Source organism: Hemicordylus capensis, chromosome 3 (assembly GCF_027244095.1).
Source record: "Hemicordylus capensis ecotype Gifberg chromosome 3, rHemCap1.1.pri, whole genome shotgun sequence".
In the NCBI taxonomy this organism is placed as follows: domain Eukaryota; kingdom Metazoa; phylum Chordata; class Lepidosauria; order Squamata; family Cordylidae; genus Hemicordylus; species Hemicordylus capensis.
In genome coordinates this window covers 249,704,796-249,720,260 of record NC_069659.1, presented here as the reverse complement: position 1 = coordinate 249,720,260, position 15,465 = coordinate 249,704,796, and the positions used below count along the sequence as shown (strand labels likewise).

General features: G+C 40.6%; 1 protein-coding gene across 8 annotated transcripts in view; it reads left to right on the top strand.

The window, feature by feature from the left end:
- The window catches only part of ADGRA1 (adhesion G protein-coupled receptor A1), a 676,883-nt gene that overhangs the window by 546,949 nt on the left and 114,469 nt on the right, over positions 1-15,465 (top strand). For 6 of the 8 annotated variants that reach the window (XM_053309870.1, XM_053309872.1, XM_053309871.1 and 3 more), the window contains one exon: positions 10,317-10,441. The exons of the other annotated variants lie outside the window; for them this stretch is intronic. In XM_053309870.1, the coding sequence (XP_053165845.1) occupies positions 10,317-10,441 (125 nt within the window). The remainder of the gene's footprint in view (positions 1-10,316; positions 10,442-15,465) is intronic. 8 annotated transcript variants of the gene reach the window in all.

Here is a 15,465-nt window from a genome sequence, read left to right as displayed (position 1 = left end):
GAGCAAAATGTGCCGTCATTATTTTTCAAGTGTTTGGATTCTTTCGTGTATAAGTGTATAATAATTTTTCCTCATAATGAATTCCTATGAGGATTCATTGCACACCTTCATTTCTTCTGTTCATTTTGACCGTCACTGGACAGTGCCAACAGACAACTGCCATGTGTCTACTACAACCTCCCCCCCCCACACACACACACTGGGGTACTCAGTTTATTTTTTTAAGGTATTTTTGAAGTGTTTAGATTCTTTGGTGTTTTCATTACACACATTCATTTCTTCTGTTCATTTTGACCCCACTGCTTTGCAGGTGGGGAATTAGTGACATCCCATGTTCCAACTAACCCAAAACCCACAAGCCACTGAGTACTCAGTTTTTATTTTAGGAATTTTTGAGATGTTTAGCCTCTTTGGTGTGTAATGAATCCTCATAGGGATTCATTATGAGGAAAGGTTATTAGACACCAAAGAGCCTAAACACTTGAAAAAATTCCTAGTACATAAACTGAGTAGTACCCCACTGCCTTGCGGGTAGGAGTGGGGTGTAGTTGGCACATGGCGGATGACTGTTGGCACTGTCAAAAAGACAGTCAAAATGAATAGAAGAAATGAAAGTGTGTAATGAATCCTTATAGGGATTCATTGAGGGAAGGTTATTATACACCAAAGAATCCAAACACTTGAAAAATAGTGACCACACATTTTGCTCCATAACTCCACTTCTACAAGGGATAGAGCTTAGCTTTTTTTTAAAAATGAAAGGTGGGAATCTTAGGGAATTAATAGGAGGGATCAGAATCTTGAATCGATTCAAATCAGGCGTGATTTGATTTGTACGTGAATCTAGCCAATGGAGCACAGGGTTTATTTGTTTTGTCTCCAAATCACCCGAATCAGCTAGATTCGGGTACAAATTGATTTGTACCCAAATCAATTTGCACATCCCTAGTGTGTCTGTGTGTTATTTATGTAAGTAAATGAGACAGGTAATATCTGTAAATCTGCCAAGGTGAAGACTAAGGCCAAGGTGTGCTTCAGCTCCATTCATCTGCTAATTTCCCTTGTTCTGTCCACATAGTCTATAGGAGCAGGAGTGTCATGTAGGAGAGGGAAGGCTTGGAGGAATCCCCCCTCCACTATCCACGTTTCATGCTACATGTGATATTCCTCAGGAGTAGCTATATCTATTACCAACTCCCTCCATCTAGATGCTGTGGGATTTTTATGTACAATCAAATGCCAAAGACACAAATCTTTTTGTCTCAGAAGTTAAACTATCTACATTGATAACATTACTATAGTTATTGTGCAGTTTTTTTAAAAGGTAACCCAACAAATGTTCTTGAAATGTTGACTTTTGTTGCTTAACCTTGAATAAACCCCAAAATGAGAGATTACGTAGAAGTGCAGATGAACTCCATCCAGATGCTTGTGTCCATATAAATGAAGCCCTAAGCTCTGAAAGCCCATTTATTAGGTACAATTATGGATCCCCAGTGCCTGTTAACATTAACCCCATGCCAGAATTTATTACTTTGCAGATTAGGAGCTATAGGCTTGTAAATCTTGTGTCTAGATATATATTATTTAATATAGATCAAGTATGTCTCTAGAGGCTGAGTTACACACCACCTAAAGAAAGCTGACCTCATGGGGATGACAGTTATGATAATTCGGACTAGGAATCCTTTTTGCACTTTTTGAGAAAAGTAAATTTTATATAAGTGCATTTCTGCAGAAAGTTTTATATATAGTTGAAATTGTTAAATTAAACTTAGGATGATTGACATTTTTGAAAATGCATTTGTTAACTATGTTATGTCAAAAGTGTGATTTCACATACCATTTATTTTTTGACATTTCCCTTTAAATGCTTAGTAACATATTATTGACCTTTTTTTTTTTTTTAAACCACCCTTGTGAATTCCTGGGAAAGAATGGCAAAACTTTGTGTCTCTGTATTGGTGTTTAAAAAAAATAAAAAATAAATAAAATGGCTTTGTTTCACAAAAATTAATGAGCAGTTATTTTGTAATTGTTGTGCTTTATTATGTGGACTGCAGTTGTAGTCCACAAATCACTTGACTTTGACATGCGTCCACATATTATCAATAAGACTTTTTGGTTTTTTAAAAAAGAACCCTACAAGTAAGTGGTTTGGGATTTCAGCCTCCATGTTAAAGATGCTCAAGATCATTGCCCTAAACTGCGTTTTCTTACTTTATTTCAAATAACAACGAATTCTAAATTTTACTAAATGTGCATAATTGCTTGTCATCACTGTTTAATTACAAACACACTTTATTACCTCATCTCCTTAATGCATTTCTTCTAAACTTAAATTCTGTTTCAAGGATGGCGATCCTTGGTGGGCACACTCCCCATTCTACCCACTGTGACACAGAAAAATTATCTCCCTTCCCGATGGCATCCATCCATAACTATTGGAATCCCCATTGAACAATAGAGAGATCAGAATGGAACACATTCTCCCAGCCAAATACTTTATCCCAGGCAGATTACAATTATTCCTTGTTTTAATTTTTAAAGGAAGATAAGAGTTGAAGAAAGGGGCCAAGAGAAGAAGTGTTTGAGCTGAAATAATGATTATTCCCTGAGTATTGCTCCCATTCCATGTCACAATGGAATAGTTAGACTCTAGTTTCTACATTTTATTTTCTCTGTTAGAATTTGAAGTTCCAAAAGGAGATGAGCAAGGTCAATGTGAGTTCACAAGAGTGGTAGTAGGGGCTCTAAGTATTGGGGAAATTGAAGGTATGACACTCCCTTATTCTGGGTCATATCATTGGTCCAATCAGGTCAGTATTATCTATGCTGACTGGCAACGGCTTTCCAGGGTTTCAGGTGGGAGCCTTTGCCAGCCTTTTTGGAAATGCCAGAGACTGAACCTGCAGCTTCCTATATGCAAAGCAAATATTCCATGACTGAGCTGTGACCCCATCTCCTGAGCTATGGGAGTTGCAAGATTCTATCAAGTAGAGGGGGATTTGAAGTGGATAAGGCAGGGGCAGCAAAATAAGGGTTTGACTAAGTTGGGGCTGAAAGAGGGAGAATTAAATGGTGAAAAGAGAGACAACTAACAGAAATAAGGGGGAAGGGCTTCAGAGTCAATAGTCAAGAACTAAGGGCAGTATCGGAAGGCAGAGCAGAAAAAGTGGTTTGGGAAGCTTCATCTATGGAAGGTTTCATTTTTTTTATTTATATAAAGAATCTGTACCAGTGTTTCCTGAGGGGGGGGGAAGTGGGGGGGCATGCAGAACAGGCTTTTAAAAGTAATTAGTAGTATTGAACATGGCAAGATGTTTCCATAGTAACTCAATCCATAAAACTGTTTATTTATAATTTGTATAAGTTTGCTGTGTCTTGGATTTTATTTATACCCAGTAATGATATAATTTGGTCCTGTAGTAACAGAAATCACTTGGAAAACAGTAGGTTTGTTTATGTGCTTTTTTAAAATTTGCTTTATCTTTCAATATTGATTTCTTTGCATCCCTTACATTATATTTGAGTATCATTGTTTTATTCCCTTTCAAAGAAATATACAAGTATGTATATTCAAAGGAGTAACCATGTTAGCCCGCAGTAGTAAAACCAACAGTGTCCCACAGCAGCTTAAAGACCGACAAATTTATTGTTGCATGAGCTTTTATAGCCTAGACTCCACTTTGTCAGACACAGGATCTGACCTCAGTTACAAATGTGCATGGTGATTTATTCCTCTCCACCTCACTTCCAACATTACACTTCTAGATGTAAGTATCATCTTCCCATTACTCAGATATTTGCTTGTAGGTACCCTTCAAGCTGTCTATTCCTATACGAGACATAAAGATTTATATAGTGTATTTTATTGTGGATTTTTCTCTTTGAGACCACTTGTCTCAAACAGAAGGAAAGAAATAAAAGACCCTCTATTATTTGAAGCTGTTTAATAACCATTGGCTCAGAATGATTAGAATGAAAAGCTTGATGCAATAATAGTTTTCTACTTATTTTTGTGGACTTCATCCTCTACTTATTTCTGCTTCTACAGTCTTTCAAAATATTTATTCTTCAAGGTTCCCTTTAAAAAAAAAACAGCCCTCAGATATTAAATGCCAATTACTGGTATTAGTGTCCTCTAGATTCTCCTCTAGGAAATAAAATCAGTAAACTCCCTTGTTCAGATGTGATGTACAATTGCACTGCTTTGCATACTGTGTGGAAAAATTATCTTTATCTTTGGCTTGCTTTTCTCCCAGGGGATCACTCAGGGGAGGCTGACAGATCAATAAGATTTAATTATCATTAAAAGGCAGACAAGATTAATTTATCACATATCTGTAATGAAATCAGTTTCCTGTGTATAGAACTGAATAAAGGGTATTTTACAATGTCATTAATACATTGTAGTACTTCAGCTGAAAGTTTCATCGCTTGACAGGTTTACTGTGCAAGATCAGAACTGAGCTGAGGATAAAATTATGACTAGTTTTAAATGAAAAGGGCCTTTAAAGGCTTGATTGTTCATGACTCTTCTCTAGGCAAAATGGCTCTACTCAGCAAGACATATGGCATTTGCTTTCATGGAAGCACTTGAGCATAACATGATGAGATGAATCCTGTGTATACATACTTACACAGCTAAAGGCTCCAGAATATGTTAAATTAGGCTATATGCATGAAATACTTCTAAGCTTGCTATTCCCTAGTGTTAGTTGCATGTATCTCCCATTAATGCAGCCATTGTAGTTTTCGGGCATTCAATTTTTACCTCTGCACTCCTCCATTTATCATTTATTTATTTATTTGTTATTTTTTGGTTTTCCTTTTCCAAGATTAGATACAGCAATATCAAAGAAGTGCTTACCTTGTTACTCACTGAAAATCATTTTATTGCTGCTCTAACGTTACATACCTTTCTAAAGTGAAAATGGCCTGTAAACAGAATTCTAACAAGACTTCAGCACTCTGTAGCCCGTAAAAGTGATTACATTCGTGAAAGCTAGAAGCTGCTGTTGTGGTTTTTTTCTTGCCAAGCAATCGACAGTGGCAGGCAGCATCAAGACTGCTGTTGAACATTAAGATTGCAATTCTGTGCGGAGCCATACATGCTTAATGTTTCTTGAGGTAGAAATAGGTGCAGTAAAGGAGCCTAAATATTCAACAGCAGAAATGCAGTCTCTAATCACTGCATTGCAATTAAACCCTTGCACAGATCCATCCAGAGGATTCTAGGTTCTTGGAGCAAACCTGATTCAGAGAGCCTTACATTAGACACACAGCATAACTGGTTGTCAGTAGGGCCTTGGAATCCAAGGCATGGTGTGCAAAAGCCAAGACAGATTGTCCTTGATACATGTACACATGCACTCACATGAGGCTTGCTTACTGCACAGAGCTGCAGGATTGCAGATTCATATTGCAAGAATGATAGTGCTTGCTTGTGCTAAGCAAAACCGTTAAGCAATTTCTAAAGCATAGAGCTTCCCATTCAAATTCCAAGAACAGATCTGGTGACAGCTCTGATCAGGGTGGTTAGAAATGGTGGGCAGCATCCAGACTAGTTATTCAAGACTAAGCACCATTGAAATCAATGAGACCCATTAGTCACAGCTAATTTAAGATCCATTATTGCAGTGGGACTTAATCATGGCTAACGGTGTTAATATGATATACAGTCTAGATTACCTGATGAGAAATCTGCAACATGTGAATATACAGAAATCTAGATAACTGAAGGCACTACTTAAATTAGGCTTAATGTGAGTTTTAAAGCAGCAGGTGTACAGTGTGGTAACAGTGAGTTCACATGTGCTTGATTATCATTCAATAACTACAGCATCAAGTGATTACTTACATGTAATCAGCTGCCAGAAATCAACCATCAGAGATAGAGCTTTCATTTCATCTAACGTCAGCTCAAACACACTATATTTTTTAATGGAAGTAGCTCAAGTGCTTAGCTGACGCCAAACTAGGAGTTATAAGGAAAGTGATGAAATATGGACTGATGTACATGCATTTGTGAATCATCCCTGAATGAATGGAAGGAGTCAACTACTAGGTTCTTTTGTACAGGAGCTAGCCTGATTACACTAAATGGAACTCCAGTTCTGTTTGTTTGATTTTAAGAATTCTTATTTAAAATATTGGATTTGTTCTCAAAGGAATATATATGTGAATATAAAAAGGGAAACTTTCCTAGCTGAGAAAGCTCACATCATGCTTAGTAAATGAAGCTAATGTCATTGGCTGTGTGATGGAAATCTGGATGTATAAACAAAAACTGCATAGTAGCAAAGAACACATGAAGCCTTAGAGACATACTGAGGTTTCATAAAGAGAATGCACTCCATGCTGATACCCACTACAGTGGTCCCTCGACTTACGAAGCACTCGACATCCGAATGTTTCGACATACGAACGACAAAAAATACCGGAAGTCGTTGCCGGTTTAGATGCGGCTTCCTCGACCTACGAATTTTTAGATGCGGTTTCCTCGACTTATGAGTGTTCCGGACCTCCGTGGATGCGCTTTTCGACTTACGAAAATTCCGACCTACGAACGTGCGTTCGGATCGGATTATCTTCGTAAGTCGAGGGACCACTGTATATATCTGAGGGTTGGACAAGTTGACAGAGGCAAAGCAAACATGAAACAGTTGTCGAATACTCTGACTAAGCTGAACTTGGGCATGTGATGAGTGGTTATAGGATACAATGAAAACTAGATCTTCAAAGAACCTTTTGACTTTCTCAGATTGTCTTTTTAGCACTAGATGCAAGAATATGGGAAATTGTCTAATGGATAAGCAACTGTGGAACCTGAGGAGACACACACAAGCATTGACCCTACATGGGTTGTACACTACCAAACATGCCTCCTGAAGTACATAGACAAAGATCACTGAGGGGTGGGCCTTCTTGGTAGGGACAAATGGAAGGCTCACTAGACAGGCTCTTCTGCCATTTGGAAGGATGGTCGAGAGTTTCTAATTAGATGGGACTTTGCTGTGTAGGTTTATCTGAGCCGACATACTTAGCACATGCTCTTGGCATTCCAATGATATTATATATGATTGTTGGAATTTTTAATTGAATTTAATCTGTTTATATTTTTATTTTATTATGTATTTGATTATTGCACATCATATCGTCTTTCTGTTTGTAAGTGGCTTCAGAGCATTGGTGGGGAAGTGCAGTATAAATGTTGAAGATGAATGTCATCTCACTGGCTAGTTTTATATTCTCTAAGAAGAATGTTTTGCTGAATTTAATTTTGGCTGCAATATTAACCTGAATTTTTGAATACTTTTTCCAAGAATGCAGGTGCTGATTGGCAGTGGCACTCTTAGAGCACAAAGAGTGCAATGAATGGGGAGGAGCTATTCCTATGAGGGAGCACGCTGTTGGGTATTAGCACTTGCCCTTCCACAGACCCTGTGGTGAATTTTGAAAATGTCAGCTCTGCCTAATTGCAGAATCCACAGGGCCATGGCATCATTATGAATTACAGAACTTACAGTGCCAGTGAGCTTGAATGTTTTTTAAAGAAATCTTATATGAAATGCTTGAATACAGAAGATAGGGAGTTAAAAATCAATCAATAGACTTACTGGCTAAAAATGGGAACTTACAAAATAATAAAAGCTGTTTTCAAATTCTTTAAAATTAGGGGGTAAGATCAGGCAGTTTTGAATGTGTTACTTCATCCTGAAGCCCATGTTGATTGATAGTATTCCATATCTTCTTGCAAGCAAACCAATTTGTATGCATTTATCTGTACATCCCATTTATACCCATTTTATTTAGTAGATTGCAAAGGTTTTCCAGTCCCTCCAGCCCCTCCAACTGTATTAAGTGTGTCCACCGTGAGTAGGAACAAGCTATGTTCCTACCTAACCTGCCCATAAAGGCAAGAGGGGAATGACATTTTTAAAGACAGAGCTGAAGCAAGCCTTCTTGGGTGTTAATCTGTGCACAGACAATGGTTTTTGTATATTAGACTTGAGTAGTAGGAAAGAGAGCTGGTCTTGTGATAGCAAGCATGACTTGTCCCCTTAGCTAAGCAGAGTCCCCCTGGTTGCATATGAATGGGAGACTTGATGTGTGAACATTGTAAGATATTCCCCTTAGGAGATGGAGCTACTCTGGGAAGAGCATCTAGGTTCTAAGTTCCCTCCCTGGCAGCATCTCCAAGATAGGGCTGAGAGAGATTCCTACCTGCAACCTAGGAGAAGCCACTGCCAGTCTGTGTAGAAAATACTGAGCTAGATGGACCTATGGTCTGACTCAGTATATGGCAACTTCCTATGTTCCTAAAATAAGGAAAGTGAAACAGGGCAGTGCCTGTTCGCAGTTTATCATACTCTTCTAAATATCAGTGGCAGTTGTTCATTCCAGTGCTCACATCATGAGCAGGAGGGTGGTGCAGCATTGAGTACTACCATGGGAGGAAGCAAACCAAACTGTTAATGGCTGGTTGTACCTGCCTTGTGAAGCCTGCTCAGTGGTGGTGGGCTTTAACAGGTAGTGAAAAGCTATGAACTTGCCTCCCCACTTCAGCTGGGATGAAGCTTAACATTTGCCCATCTGCCTGATCTACACTGCCATATTAGCTGGCCGGTTCTGCAGCTGGGTAGAAATTTATTCCCTCCATCCCATTTTCATCTTAAATCTGGGTCCGTTGGGGTTTTTTCTCAGCTGCTGTGCACTGTGTGGGAGAAGAACCCACCTTGTTGAGGGTGGGTGTGGATAAACAGATATACTATAAATAGATCACAAGAGAATGGATGTTGGAGGGAATTAAGAACTATGGAATTGTTGGAAAGCACCCTGTGGCATTACATCCCCAATAAAGGGGACCTCTCTAGATCAGACTCTCAGAGATAGGAAGCTTGGGTGACAGGAAATGGTATTCCCTTGAAGTGTGGCTGTCTTTCCCACTCAAAGCTAAATGTCATACAGGCTTGTGATGTTTGCAGGCTTCCTTCTGGATGTGTGGCTGAGAAACTGGGAGCAGTCAGAGGAACTGCTCTTGGGCTTAAAACTGGGGAGGGTGAAACTGACCCAGAAGGATGGGATGGATATCATGGATTTCCATCCACAATTTTAGCTCATTACTTGAAGGAGTGAGCAGCTGCAGTAAATAAATATTCAATTTGTATCTAGTTAATACTAATTTGGCCCTTATATAAACATATGACTATTGTCTCACCTCTTCATTCCTAGGTCTGGGCATAGAAACTTATGTTTGTAAGTTAAAAAATGTGTGTAGCCTTTTATTGTGAATTTTTGGATCTTTAAATTTTATCAAGGCTGCCTTAGTGGATATAATAAATTCAGACTTTAGACCAACATGGCAAGTGATTCCTCCCTCCTGCTAAATACATTGGTGTCTGAAATAATGTATGCTCATTTGCCACTTTTTCTTTGTTTTGCGTTGTTTCAAAAAGATTATGTGCTTTATGAGAGGTATGGAACAACCCTGAATTGGGTATCTTCAGGTTGTTTGGGAAGAATTTATTGTAGATTAATCCATTAATGTTGACTTTCCCCCCTCATTGCCATGTTGTTTTCACAAAAAAATATGACTGTGACAAATGGATTCCTACAAATGGATTCCCTCAAATCAAATGTTGCCCATAGCTGTCTAGTAGTTATCATTAGAGTGAACTTTAAAAAAAACCCAGCAGTGAAGTAGGATGAGAAGATAAAAGCAAGAAACCACAGACGTGACCTAATTTTGATTTTGAGCTTTGTCTGAGAGTGGCAATTATTCTTGGATGCAAGAATTTCATACCTACATATGAATGAGGCCATAATGCCGGGCATGAAGGTTTATGTACACAATCAATTATGGTTAACCTGGGATAAAGATCCCTGAATTCACTTCAGGCTCTTACTTTGATACAGGTTCAAGGAATTAATCAGAGGCAAAGTCAGTTGAAAGAGAGTAAAAGGGCCCCTGGTGAAATTGCAGGCTGTTTGACAAACTGCTCTTTCATCCGAGTATAACTGATTATGTAAACAAGAACAGGGTGTTATCTGAACTCTGTAGAGCGAGGTGAAGCACAGGATTCCCCTTCAAATACACAGCACCTGTAGTGAGCAAGTGGATGTGGCTGAAATAGTCTGGATTTGCCTTTGTAGATGGAGGTTGCTGACTGAGGACAACTATTGTTAATAAACAACCCCTGGGAAAAGGCCTAATGTAGCTCTGGGTAGGAAGAAGTGTTACATACTGAGACTGGAGACTAACTCATTTATACTTGCAAATGATTAATCCATTTTTTCTTCTTCCATGGTAGGATCTGAAGACAATATTGTCCCCCCAATACCCTGGGGAGTTCCTGCACCCTGTGGTCTATGCATGTACTGCTGTCATGCTATTGTGCCTGTTTGCTTCAATTATCACCTATATTGTGCATCACAGGTAAGGAGGGATATGCCAGTTCCTTGCATTAACTGGAGCTAGCCCTTCCCCCTCCCCTGCCCTTTTTGGTATATAAAGGTGCCCTAAACTAAAATAAGTTCCAACTCTAGTTATTGCGATTCCCAAAATAATTCCCAGCAAAGGCAGGCAGGTTGACTTCCTTGTGGCAACAGCAAAGGCATGGAGGACAGGTGCAGAGGTGCACCTAGGTAATTTTGAAGCCTGGACCTAAAGGCCTTTGGAGGCCCCCCTCACCCCCACACATTATTTTTAACACATTTTTAATGCAATCACACCACCTGGGACAGACTAAAAAGGATTTGGGGGCCCCAGGGGGTGTGGAGGCCCTGGACATTGGCCCAGAAGTCCAGGGGTAAGAGTGGCTCTGGACAGGTGTGCCCTCACATGGCTCCCTGCAATGAACTTGATTGGTTCTTCAAGGATTGTACAAACCAGCCACCTGTCCCAACTCTAACATGACCCCAAAAACAGAACCCAGGATAGGGCTATGCAGACTGGATTAAGTTTGATTCAGTGAATGCTTATAAGGGACTGGATTAGCAACCACGTCAGTATTACCCCAGTATTTTTACTGTCCAGCCTTTTACTTTCTCTTATAGGAATGAATGGTTGCCATTCTTTCCTATGGGCGGGGGGAAATACCATGCTGCCGATCACTCACAGCACCCATCATGGTGGGCATTTTGCTGGTTGTATATGAATGCCATTTTATGGGACTATTATGAGTAACTGACACAGAAAGATTTCTGTATTGTACCATATCACAAGAATCAGAAGTAACTAATGCAATGTGCTTTGTTTTCAACTTCCTATGATTAAATCAGGAGTTTTGTCCTCTTCTCATACAATTTTCTATAATGTGTGTTGTGAGTCTTGTCTGTTTCTCAAGCTACCCACTCTAGTTGTGCTCTAGAATACGTTCCAGGGAGAAATGGACCCTATATAAACAGTCAATTAACCTGGTGGCCTGGAATTCACAGCAGCACTGCTCCTTCCTGTGCTGCCAGGGTTTCTTCCATTACCTAGCAACCTGTGAAGAAGCAGAACTGCTGCTATGACTCCCATGCCACTGTGGTACTATGATTATGGGGCCCACATGTTTGAGGAGTTTCCTTATTTCACTTTACTCCTTGCTTAGTCCAGAGAATGCCTTGCAGTTTGGTCCCTAGCTTCAGCTCTGAAGCTGTGCTTCAGCACTGTATAGTACTTACCTGGTCAATACTGTGTGAGATACTGCCCTGAGCAGAGGATAGAAGAGCAACAGATACTTGGTTGTTAATTGAGTTTGAGATAGATGACTGGAGAGCAAATGGAGGAAGACTCAGCTTGAATTTGATAAGACATAGCATAGAGCGCATCTGAAGGCCTATGCTGTGGCAATATGTGCAGCAAGGAAGTGATTTTTTTTCCTGCTTGTATTGCGCCTACAAGTTCTTGTCCAGCAGAGTTGTTCTGGATTGTTAGGGGTTTAACTCAAGCCCCTTTCAAATCTTTTTCTGGTAATAATGGCTCACTGTGATGCATTCAGTTCTTTGCATGAGTTCTTTGCAGATAAAATATCTTGCATTCAGGCTGATCTGGACTCCTGGATTTGTGCAAGGCCAGTTGGTGAGGTCTCCAGCAATCCCTCTTGCAAGATTAGATTGGATCAGTTTCAGTTTGTGACTCCTGAGTATGTGGACAAGCTACTTGGAGCCTACCACCTGTACTCTGGAGCTTTGCTCAACATGGCTGATTTCATCTTTCAGGGAGATTGTTGGAGCTGGCCTAGTTGATATCATTCATAGCTCAATGAGGGAGGGCAGGATGCCACCTTGTTTGAAGGAGGCAGTGGCTAGACCCCTTAAGAAGCCCACTCTGGATCCCCTGATGATGGATAATTATAGGCTAGTCTCCAACCTCCCATGGTTTGGTAAGATGATTGAGAGGGTGGTGGCTGATGAACTCCAAGTGGTCTTGGATGAAACTGATTATTTAGACCCATTTCTTACTGCTTTAGGATGGGCTATGGGGCAGCGATGTGCATGGAACTGGTTCGGAGACCCTGCCGGACCATTTTAAAAGACAGTGCCAGTGAGGAGAATCCGGCAGGAGGGGTAAGAGCACCCTCCCCTGTCCTTAAAGAGATTTTTTCTCCACCTCCAAAACAGCAGGTGCCGGTTCCGTGCACACCACTACTATGGCTGAGATGGAATTGACAGAGGGAATGTTACACTGCTTGTTCCTTTGGATCTCTCAGCAGCTTTTGATACCATCAACCATGGTATCCTTCTGGATCACCTAAGGGATTTTTGGATAGGAAGCACTGTTTTACAGTGGTTCTGCTTCAGTGTCTCAGGTAGATTTTAGATGGTTGCACTTATATGGAGCTATTATATGGAGCACCTCAGGGCTCCATTCTGTCACCAATGCTTTTTAACATGTACATAAAACCGCTGGGTGAGGTCATTAGGGGATTTGGTGCTATCAATATGCTGATGACATCCAAATCTATTTCTCCTTGTCATTGATATCAGAAAATGGTGTTAGCCCCTTAAATGCCTGCCTACAGGCAGTAATGGGCTGGATGAGGAATAATAAACTGAAGCTGAATCCAAGCAAGTCAGAGGTGGTGTTCATTGTTGGGGGTTGAAATCTGCAAGATGGGATAGAACTTCCTGTTCTGGATGAGCTTACACTCTCTTAGAAAGTACAGGTTCATAGCTTGGGAGTGCTCTTGGACCCGGGTCTCACCCTGGTGCCTCAGGTTGAGGCTGTGGCCAGGAGTGTTTTTTACCAGCTGCAATTGATTTGAGAACTCCACCTGTTCCTTGAGGAGAATGGTCTGAAAACAGTGAAAAGGTAGGGCTGCCTTTTTACGTAGTTCAGAAACTTCATTTAGTTCAAAATGTAGCAGCCAGATTGGTCTCTGGGCTTTCCCGAAGAGACCACATCATGCTTTTTTTAAAACAGGTACTGGCTGATGATATGTTTTCGAGCAATGTACAAAGTACTGGCTATTCCCTTTAAAGTCCTTAATGGATTAGATCTGGATTACCTGAAAGATAGGGATATACATGAAACTGGTTTGGCTAGTTCGGTTAGAATTCGGACCAGATCTGAACTGACCCAAACCTGGTTACAGGTTTGGTTGAACTGGGTCTGGCTTGGTTCAACCCTCGAGCTGGGCCAAACTGGTTTGCAGATCAGTGCGGGTATACTTGTAATGGGGAAACTTTGAGGGATCCTTACACAAGTAAAAGGGGCATCTCTAAATCTCTAATACGTACTGGGTGGAGGGAAGGTAGTGAGCGAAAGCAGCATCTGTACCACCATTCCCTCTAACAGGGAATTCCAGATGTTGTTAACTACAACTCCCAGCATCCCCAGCTGTGATGGCCTTTGGCTGGGAATTATGGGAGTTGTCAAACACATCTGGAATTCCCTGTTAGAGGGAACACTGCTCTGTACCTTTAGCAGAGGCTGCAGGAGAGGCGGTGAGGCGGCAGCAGAGAGGCATCAGTGGTGACGGTGGCAGGAGCTCCTCCAAGTCCTCCACCAGCCTCCAAAATGACAGCCCAGACTGGCTGGGACCTGGTATGGGCTTCTGTGCATGTACAGAGGCCATTTTCCTGACCTCTTTTTATGCACTGAGGCCATTTGTGTCACTACATGGCAGCACAAATGGCCTCCGCTCATGCATGGAGGTCACTAAAATGACCTTTGCACATGCATAGAGGCCCGAGCCAGGCCTCAGCCAGCCCGGACTGTCATTTGGAAGGGTGGCAAGGGTTTTGGAGGAGCTCCTGCTGTCACCCTCCGCCACCTCTGATGCTACTGCCTCGCTGCCTGTGCTACCTATCCTGTGACCTCTGCTAAAGGTACAGAGGCTGCTCTCTCTCTCACTAACCCCCACCCCCGGCTTTTTCAGGGAGATTATGGATGCCCCCCTTGTTAAGTATACTTTACAAGTATACCTGAGCTGGTCGCGAGCTGGTTCTTCGAACCGGGGGCCGGTCTGGTTAGAACCAGGACTGGCCAAACTGAGCCAGCTCAATGTCAAGCTGTTGAGAGAGCACCTTTATCTACAAGATCCCCATCATTCATTAAGATAATTAGGAGAGAACTGTCTTTGGGTGCCACCAGTTCATTTGGTGGTGACCCAGGTTCAAGCTTTCTCAGTTATTATCCCTGGGTTGTAGAATGTGCTCCCCATGGATATAAGAGGATTATCTTCCTTGGAGGCCTTCAAGAGAGCCATAAAGACCCATCCTTTTAGTTTGGCTTTTAATATCATCTAGTTTTAGTTTTAATCTGATTTAAATTACTCTGAAGACGTGCCTGTTTTCCCAGGCTTTTAATTGAAAACTAAATTTTAATGTCTTTTTATTCATTGAGATTTTTATCTGTTTTGTGAATTTTAATTGTTTTATATTGTTTGTATATTATGTTTTAACTTGTACATAGCCTGGAGATTTCTATATCAGGTGGTATAGAAATACAATCAATCAATCAATCAATAAAGTTTTTTATTTCAATTATTTTATTATGTGGGGTGTTTTTTTAATGTATACCACCTTGAGCCACTTTAGGAAGCGCAGTATATAGAATGGATGAATGAATGAGTAAATAAATGTAAAAACCACAAATGCTCTGTATATTATAATATCTTTCTGAGAGTTTGTTTACATAACAGCCTCTTAAAAGTTGCTTTGGGGTCTGCTTTGTTTACATGTTGAAAGGACTAATTGAATGCTAACACAAAACAAAACAAGCAGTAAGCCAGCCAATCCCTGCTTAAACAGGTGCTGCTTTGACTTACATCTGAGCCGTTTCAAGATAAATGATCACATAAACAATATAGTGACTATTGACAGGTATTTAAAAGGCAATGATGTTTAGAAATCAGTACAATAACATAGTCTTTTGAGACAGTGACCTAAGAGGCTTCCAAACACTAATTTTATAATGCTACTGCATATCCATGAAGACAAAGTTTATTGATAGAGGATAACAATTCTGGT